At 51.7% G+C, this 9,248-nt stretch overlaps 1 protein-coding gene across 1 annotated transcript; it reads right to left on the minus strand.

Annotated features, from left to right (window-relative positions):
* Positions 1-1,081: 1,081 nt before the first annotated feature.
* Positions 1,082-8,853, minus strand: LOC141946861 (flavin-containing monooxygenase 3-like). The gene is made up of 9 exons (XM_074877251.1): positions 8,777-8,853; positions 8,471-8,612; positions 6,415-6,603; positions 5,952-6,114; positions 4,916-5,058; positions 4,590-4,789; positions 4,102-4,460; positions 3,601-3,673; positions 1,082-2,796 (listed from the first exon to the last, which is right to left on the minus strand). The coding sequence occupies exons 2-9, from the start codon at positions 8,600-8,602 to the stop codon at positions 2,457-2,459; spliced, it is 1,599 nt and encodes a 532-aa protein (XP_074733352.1). The 5' UTR covers positions 8,603-8,612; positions 8,777-8,853; the 3' UTR covers positions 1,082-2,456.
* Between the last annotated feature and the right edge of the window lie 395 nt (positions 8,854-9,248).

Consider the following 9,248-nt stretch of genomic DNA (forward strand, 5'->3'; position numbering starts at 1 on the left):
CTCTGGGCCATGGGAGGCAGGCTGGGCTGGCAAACTGGTCCTTGCTAGGTGGAGCACTTGCTTCAGCAAAGCAAAAATAATGGTCACAGAGTTTGGTCTGCAGGCCACTGTGCAGGTTCTCTTGATCTTCACTCAGCAGGCCTCAGTGTTGGCATCCCCAAGGCACCCAGCAGTAGAAATGTCATGATATTCTGGCTAAAATTCTGCGTTTTTGGAGTAATCTGGTAATGGGTGAAAGTATCATGGGTGGTTACTGGTTTTGCATGTGTAAAATGATTGTTTGAATAGCAGAGGAAGGTGGAAGCTGGTGTGAAAGGAAACACAGGACACGTCTCTGCTCTGCAAAGGACTACACCACAGTGTCCTTGTTTGGAGGGATGCTGTTGGGCTTGGGAGTTTGGCCCCGGGGTGGGTTTGCACACATAAGAACAGCTGCAGAACAGAGGAATTCAAAAATAGCAGCTGGGTGTATCTTCCCGTGATCCTCTGGTCAGCAGTAATGCCCTGCACTCTGCCTGGGGAAGAGCAGTGCAGCCGTCGTGCTCTCAGCAGTGCAGACACAGGCTGTGACCTCATGTCTGATAATGATGAGGTCATCCAACTCATTTTGCAGATGTAAGCCAGCCCCAAGGAGCCCCTGTGACAGCCTGGCCCACGTCCATTTATTGACTGCACCTGGGGAAGTGGGGCTGCCCTGCCCCACAAATCCTCTTCTTTCATTCCCTGACATCTTCTCTGTTTGCCCCATTGGTGCCCTACACCTCCCCAGTGCATCCCACAGCTCCCAGTTCCAGCTCCAACAGCTGCCTCTTCTCCCCACTGCCCCTTCTTTCACATAACCTGGTACTTTGGCTTCCCAAACGGAAGGGCTCCCAACCCTCATCGTGTTTGGTCTGGGTCCTGCCAGCACCCTGCAGCTCAGCATAAGGCAAGCAGTGACATCCCCCACCACCACGGTCTGTGTCCTAGGTGGTTAACAAGGCTGCTGTCATCAGCTAGGAAGAAAAAATCACACTGATAACACCACACACAGCTTGTTAGCTGCAAGAGAATTTAAATAACTGATCAGATGATGCCACTATATTTTTATTTATGTTTATTTCTGAGATAGTACATCTGAGGTTTTCTGACCTGGACCACAGTCATAAGAAAAAATTTCTTCCCACCCAAGGTACATATCATTTGGACTGGAGAAAATAAGAGCAGGCAAACCCCTTAATCTCCTGGCAGGAGGAAGTGTGTTAGCAGAGCGCTCAGGCAGGGGCACTGAAAAAGGGAAGACAGACATACTGTAGTCTCACTTCCAGGGCTAGAGCTCACAGTAATTATATTATTTTGCATTTATGTGGTGCCTTTCATAAAACCATGGAGCATTTTGCAAAGCTACAAGTTACTGCTGTATGGCGAAAAGATGAGATGCCAGCAGCTGCCTGAAGGCAGAGCACTTCCTGGAGAGCACCAAAATTACACCAAGGGCTGGTTCCATCCCCAGGCAGATGGATGCAGAGAAAAAGCCCACAGGATCTGGCCACAGCAGGAGTTCAGCAGCTCAGCAGGATCAGTTCAGCTCCTCCCCACTTGCTCAGGTGAGGGTGAACCTTGGAGGCTTTGCCCCTCCCAGGCTGGGTAACTGGGCAGATGGCACATCCCCATCATCCCTGGACAAACCTTGGGGTGGCCACAGAGAGGGGCAAGCCAAGGTGCGGGTGCCCATCCAAGCTGTTGCTGCAGGGCTGGTGTGTCCTGTGGGAATCAGAGCAGCTCAGAGGGATCTCTCCAAGGATGCTCTTGCCACAGCTGCAGCAGCCATGGCACTGAGTTACACAGGCCTGGCTGGGCCAGGCATTTTGGCTGGAAGACACAGTCCATCTCAGCTTTCAGATGCACACACATTTCCAGATGTTGTTCTGAGAGGTGATGGGCTGTTTATTTATATACCAGAGTATTCCCCTTGATATCTTAATCTGAATTTTTTTCATTTGGGCATCTTTCCCCACTGGAGAAAAACATGAATGTTTTTCTTTACTTGTTATGAAAATTATTTTTCAAAAGGGCCAATTCAGGCAAGCTCATTTCAGCTGGAGCACATGCTCTACATCAACCTTTCTTAAAAAACCAAAGACATTGACTCTAGTTTTCCACGGGTAAAGAGACAGTAGACAAGGAGATTTAAAGATGTGTGGCAATACATCACCACTTGCACACATTTAGAGGGACAGAATAACCAACATTACTTACTGGGGCTGGTATTTACACTCTTTCATAGCCCCAGCTGAAAGGGATGGAGATTGCACCTGATTTATTGATGCCATTTTTTAGGGATCTCTTGAGTTATTTCTGGGGTAATGAGCAGGGCAGCAGCACACATTGCCCAGCAGGAGAAAGCATCCCACACATGCACACTGCTCAGTACTCCTGCATCCCTCCCCATCCCTGCAACATCCCCCCGGGGTCCCCTAGCAGTAAAGGGTGGCAAGGAGGAGGAGGAGCAGGAGGAAGAGCACCCCCAGCACAGCCAGGCAGGGGAATGCAGTGGGTGCAGCAGGAGTGATACGTGTCTGTGTGGCCCGTAGCGTTCGGTCCCACTGGGTGAGGATGGCCTTTCTGGCCCCACTCCACTTTCCCGGGCCCCTCAGCCGAAACTGGTAGGGGCTGCAGGGGCCAAAGAAGACCTCCAGGGCCAGCCGTGGGTCTGTCAGCAGGAGCTTCAGCACATTGGGCTTCACACCGATGGCCGAGGCCAGCTCGTCCATGTACGTGACATAATCTGTCTGCAGCGTGGTGCTGTTCCCATACCTTCGGGGGAAGAGAGGAGAGGATGAGAGGGGTTGCTTTAGGTTTTTCCCTTTTTTAAAAAATTTTTTTTTAAGCACAGGGAAGGCAGAGTCTGTCCCTTGCTCTCCCCTGCCAAAGCTGGGGAGCAGAGCTGGCTGGGGTACGTGGCTCCAGGGGACACGCATCATTGCTGCTGTTAGTGGAGGAATCTGGCTCACAAGAAAACTGTGTTTTGAAACTTCCTACAATGCAACGGTTTCTAAAAACAAAAGAAAACATTGCTTGGGCCAGGTTCAGCTTTCACTGGTTGTATTGCTTCACTATAAGATTAGATAGACTCAGAGAGGGGGAAAGCAAGGCATTTCATGGACTTTATGAAACAAAGTGTCACTTTGAAGAATAACTATGGAAATGTTCTATTGCTGCTGAGGCCTCACCCTGATTGTGTGTGAATGAGAAATGCTTTTTCAGCCTGATAATGCTCAGTGATGGCAAATGAGCCTTTTCAGACAGGAAATATTTCCATCATTAATTTTCCGCCAAAACTTCCCTGATTCAGGTCTCCATGTGGCCAGTGGAAACATATCCACTGACACCAGTGAGCTGGTTGGGGCTTCCTCATTGCAGAGGGTCCGCCTGTGGGTTAATTCGTCTGAGACATGAAGAAGGATTTTCAAAGGACCCTCCTTGGATGGATCCTGCCTGTCCCTTGCTCACAAACTGTCCCCACAGTAGCTCACCCATTGCCTGCATCCAGCCCACCTGGGGCTGAGATGATGGCAGGGTTCTTCTGTCAGCACACGGAGACCCGTGAGCTGCACTTACCACTTGAGCTTCTTCCCCATCTTCTCATCAATGTCATCCATCATCTCACTGACTGAGGGGAGCACGCACTGCCCTGGAAAGAACAGGAAGAGCATCAACAAAGGAAGATGATGCCCAGGAGATTCCTCCTGCAGCAGATGGGGTTTGCAAGGATCAGCTAAGCTCTTGGGTGCCTCTCTTCGCTATACTGTCAAGATCTGGGCTTGGGTCAAGCTTGGATGTTGAGGATGTGACAACAGTGGCTTCCCTGTCCCCCAGGCAGCCCCACCACAGGGACCTCACTGCCCTCTGCAGTAGACTGAGAGGTGACCTGCTCCCACAGTGCAAGGCACCCCATCATATGGAGGCGCCATTATGGTATTTCTGGCCAAATACCATTGTGTTCTTCAGCACTCAGGTACTGCCTTGATTTTCAGTTTGAACCTGCACATTGCTGCTTGGAAATGCTACTTCCCATTGACAGAAAATAGACCTTTGCCCAGCATGTGTCCGTCCACCTACCCTGAAACACCTTGATTGCCCAGCGGCACTGGAGGTCTGCTGTTGGGATGATGGGTCCGAGGGACTGGACCAGCCCAATGACTGCCATGGTTGGCTTCTCCAGATGAGGAGGGAGGATACCTTTGTAGAGGGTGACCTGATCATCCCTGCTTTTGATGATGGAATCATCCTCCATGAAAGGGTAGGAGTAACTGTAACCAGTGGCAAAGACTACCACATCGACATCATCCTGCACAGTCCCATCTTGGAACAAGACGGACGTTTCTCTGAACTCCTTCACGTTCGGCTTCATCACCACCACGCCGCAGGCAATGCGGCTCGGAAGGTCATCATTGAACACCGGCTCCTTGCGGGAAGTTCTGCAAGGGCAAAGGAAGTGGGGCTGTCACAGAGGTGGCTTCTGCTGCCAGCCCAGGATAGGCACGGTCCAGCCCCATCCAGAACCAGCACCCCTGGAGGGGCTTGGGGATGGGTGGCCCTGTGAGTACCTGTTCAGTGGCATGAGGCCAAAGTTCTCGTGCTTGAAGAACCGGTTCATGCCTCTCACATACAGCCAGTCACTGAGCATGCTGGGGAGGATGTTCCCCAGCCAGGTCCGGAAACGAGTGACAACCAGCATGTCCCAGGGGTAGCCATTGTCCCAAACACGGCTCATCACCCAGGACCCACTTCGGGAGCTCAGATAAACCTGGGGGGATGGCCAGTTAGGGGTGAGTCACCTTTGCAATGACTGCGAGCCCCCAGGGCTGTAGCACATGCTCAAGCAGATGAGGATCCCCCCCTTCCCCAATGACTCTGGGGCAGGTCCCCATACCTGTGATGCCACAGTGCTGAGCTCCACAGCAATGTCACTGCCAGAGTTGCCCAAGCCTACTACCAGCACCTTCTTCCCTCTGAATTTCTCTGGCTCCTTGTACTCTCGGCTGTGGAAGTAGCAGCCTTTAAACTTCTGTATTCCTGGGGAGGAGAACAGAAAGGATCATAATTCACCCCAGGAATGAAAAAGAGAGGCTCTGCTGGCTTTGGGATCTTCCCTTCCTGCAGATGCTGCTGAAGCATCCATCTGAGTGTTTCTCACATAACAGATGTCTCCTGTACACAGAGGGATGCTGCCAACCCACAGTCCAATGAGGTCTGCCTCTGGCTTCATTCAATATTTAAACAGAAGTAGTGTGCAAGCACAGGATACCTTTGCATGGCATTTCTGTACCCCAAAAAGGTTACTACTGCAACCCCAACATCACCCTGAGGTGCCTGGACAATCACTCTCCATCCCCTTGGTGTGACTTTACACCCTTGCAGTTTTGAGCAAGAGGGAATCAGCATTCATTTAAAAAAAGAGAAGATGGCAAAGGACCTGAGAGGAGTTTTCCTGACCAGCCGGTGCCTCAAGCCCGTGTCCTTCAAACAGACTCGCAGCCCCAAATATTTCTTGCCAGAGAGAAAATTTTGCCCAATAATGTGCCTGTACACAGAGAGGCAAAGGCTGTCAGGTAGAACGTATGACATTTGTACTAGAAGTTGTGGGAAAACACCAAAAAAAGTGTTTTACAAAATAGTTTTATGAAAAATCCTCTATTAAAGGAAACACCATGAAATAATCTTTTCTGGGGAAAGATTAGCATTGTCTCTAGTGAAAACATCCCTGCTTTCATACCATTTGGATACTAGGTCTTTTTTCTTTAAAAAGAAGTTTTGATTTCCTGAACAGAGCCATCCCCAAAAAGAGCGCTCTGAAGGAAAACACTTGTTATAATGCTGAAAAGGCATTTTTTTCAGGGAAAAACATTGTGATGGGAGATATTTGCCTGGCTGTGTCCTGGTGGATGAATTACACAGGTGCAGCTTACCTGGGAAGTCATCGAGGGGGAGGTTTGGATAGACGTGATGCCCAGAGCAAACCATAACAGCATCAAAAACCACTGTCTCTTCCTTTCCATTTCTCTGGGTCACTACCTCCCACTGCCCCGTCACAGAAAAGTCGGGGCGTTTTTTAACGTTGGTGACCAGGGTCTTAAGGGAAACAAGAGAAAGAGATCCATGGGTGCCTGCGCAGAGCAGACCGAGAGGTTTAGGGAGTCAGTGGGATTCAGAGGTCCTGGAGAGCCCAGGGAATGTTTGCCCCTGTGATTTCATGCTGGCAGCTCTGGGGAGTGTACAGGGCAGGGAGTTGATGAGACCTGCTTTAACAAAACCAGGAAGTTTTTCCCTGGAATATTTTGTCCCAGGATTTTCCCTGTGGCAGGGAGACCCGGCCACAGAGGTGATATCCCTCCTGCTACTCACTACCCTTCTCCACTCCAGGCTTTTTACCTTGAACCGTATGTGCCGGAGTAGGTCAAAGTGCTTGGCATACTTGCAGATGTATTGCTGGAGCCTGGTGTTGTGCATGTAGTTGGGGTGGTCATCAGGGAAGGGGAAGTCAGAGTAACACATCATCTCTTTGCAGGAGTTGGTGAAGACGGTGCGGTAGATGCTGGCTCTGCCTTCCTCTGCCTGGTCCTGGAGGGAGAGGAGCATGGACGTGCCCCATTAGGGAGGACATGGCCCATGCTTGTCCTGGAGCCCTGTATCAACTCCTCCATATACAATGACCCCTTGTCCTCCACCTCCAGGCTGGAGCCAGAGAAAAACCTCAAAAGCCATCAGGTGCGATAACAAAATAACTCCCTATGAGCACAGAAGTGTCCTAACAGGCTGGGGGGAGGATTTGCATCACCCAAGGCATTTAGGAGCTGATTACATGTGCATTTGCCCAGGAAAGTGGAAACCTCAGGGGAAGGGAACGCTATGGAAGGACCATGCCAGAGCCTCTCCACTGCATGTCCAGAAAGCCTCAGAAGTTTAGGTGTAACACCCATGCACACAGACACACGCAAAATATCACAGGAGACAATTAACATGGGACCTCCCAGTCCCCAGCTTCCTCCTGGTCTGCCTGTAAAGCTTCCAGAATCCCACAGGCGCTCCTGGACATTGCTCCTTCGTGCGCGCAGTCTTGGCGATTGCATAAGCAAAGGCAGAAGCCCGGCCGGGTGCGTTTGCTTTGGTTCAGCGGCACGGCTGCCCACACTTTATGCAACCATGGGGCAGGTCTGACTGGGGACACGGACAGAGGCTTATGCCTACTGCTAGCAGTGCCCATGCCAGCAAGCCAGTGTCCCCCTGACATCTAGAAGGGCAGGACATGGGGGATCTGCTGAAATCCTCAAGACCATCACACATGCAATGGGGCCTGGGCTGGCCTGGTCCAGTCCTGCCCAGAATGGCCAGCCCCACACATCATCTTGTCCCCACCTGCTATGTCTGCCCTGATACTTGGCACTTAACAACATGAAACAGGTAACGCGTTTCCCTTTCCTGATGGTTTTGATGCCAGGACAGAGCTGGGAAAAATACAGTAAGGTTTCTACACTGGAAAACATCCATATTTGAGGTGGCTAAAAGATTACCAACTTCCAATAAAAGAAAAAACCCCAAGCCAGATAAGGAGCTGAAGTGTTTTTGACTTTTCCCCTCAATGGTGATATTCTTTTCTGAAATTCTCCATTATTAATATCAAAAAGTATTGCCAAACTTTCTGGAGGAATGAGCTGGAGCCCTCCCCAGGAAAGACAGAAAACATGTGGTCCATGCTTTGAGATGAGTCAAACATTTCAGATCACTCAGAACAAGCTTTCTGCCCTTCCCCTCTGCTCCAGAGTTTAACTCGCACAACCCCAATTCCTTTCCCTAATGGCACCCCAAGCTGCTCCTGCAACTGCAATTGCATCCCAAACCATGCCCTCAGCTCCAGCCTGCCAGCAGGCACATAGCATGAGATAGGTCTGGGTCCAACCCTCTAATTATTCATTTGGGCTCCTTTTCGGCTCTGTGGTGCATGGCCACTACATAAAAGCACGCTGAGAGCTATCCTGAGCAGCAGCGAGTGCTCCCCAAGGCAGGGTGACTGTTGGCAGCCCTACAGCTCCATGGGGTGACATTTGCGTGGCCTGAAGACCTGCATTTTGGAGCCATCCCTATCTCCATGGGCTTTGAGAGGAGCGGAAGCGTGTCCTCGGTGCAGCCCCTTAGCTGCGGAGAAGCTGGCAGCTCCCTCTGTCCCTAAAGGAGAGAGAATGGCAGTTCAGAGGGGACTTGACTTGGCTGAAGCAGGTGGCTCAGCAAGCCAGGGGACAGCTGGGTTGTCCCCAGTGTGAGGGAGGGGATCTGGGGACCTGCATTGAACCAGCCAAGCCCTCCCACATGCAGCCATCAGAGCAGAGCAAGTGGGTGCAGGCATGCAGGGTGCAGCCGAGCGCAGCCTCCCAGCCCTGAGAACACAGGTTTCCCCAGCCAGCTCTGAAACCAGGCATCCAAAGCCACTCACCTCGTAGCGCCAGAGCCCCCCGATGTCCTCACTCCGCTCGAAGCAGGTGGGCTCTAGCCCCTCTTCCAGGCAGCACTTGATGGCTGCCAGCCCACTGACGCCTGCGCCCACCACCGCCACACGCCGCACCATGCTGTCCTGCCTGCGGGGAAATGGCTGTGGTGGAGCCAAGACCAGCTGGGCACACTTGCCCAGGTGGGTCTGCAGCCCCTGGCAATGCCCCGTGGGAGCAGGGCACCTCCTCCCGAGCACAACTGCCCCAGCTCCTTAAGTAACCTGGGGGGGTTCTTGCTGATCTTTGCTCACCTGTTTCTCGTGCAGCCCCAGGTATGTGTGTGAGAGTTTTGGCCACAGTGGAAGAGCTTTCCTCGGTACCCAGCGGTGCTCTCTCGCAGAGAAGAGCAGCAGATCAGGAGGAGTTCCCCTGAAAGTGCAAAGCTCTTTTATGCAGAGTTGCGCAGGAGGCAGGGCTAGCGCTGAGGGGTTGTTTCGATGAGCGACTTGTGCTGTTTGGACTTTAGCAACCCCAGAGCTGTAACATGAGGAGGAGCTGTAGGCACAGAGCTCCTAAATTAGGGAATAAAGCATTGGACTGAAGTTATTGCAAGATAGAGCCCAGAGTCACTGAGCAGCAGCAGCCACCTCCGGCCCATGGGACAAGCAGCATCTCTCATATCTGTGCACACACACACCTCTCCAAAATGGCACGGCGATGCCTGTGTTATAAAGAACAACAGGTGGGACCAGGCTGCCCAATGTCACCCCATTCTTCTACCCC

Source organism: Strix uralensis, chromosome 8, assembly GCF_047716275.1.
Source record: "Strix uralensis isolate ZFMK-TIS-50842 chromosome 8, bStrUra1, whole genome shotgun sequence".
Lineage (NCBI taxonomy): Eukaryota > Metazoa > Chordata > Aves > Strigiformes > Strigidae > Strix > Strix uralensis.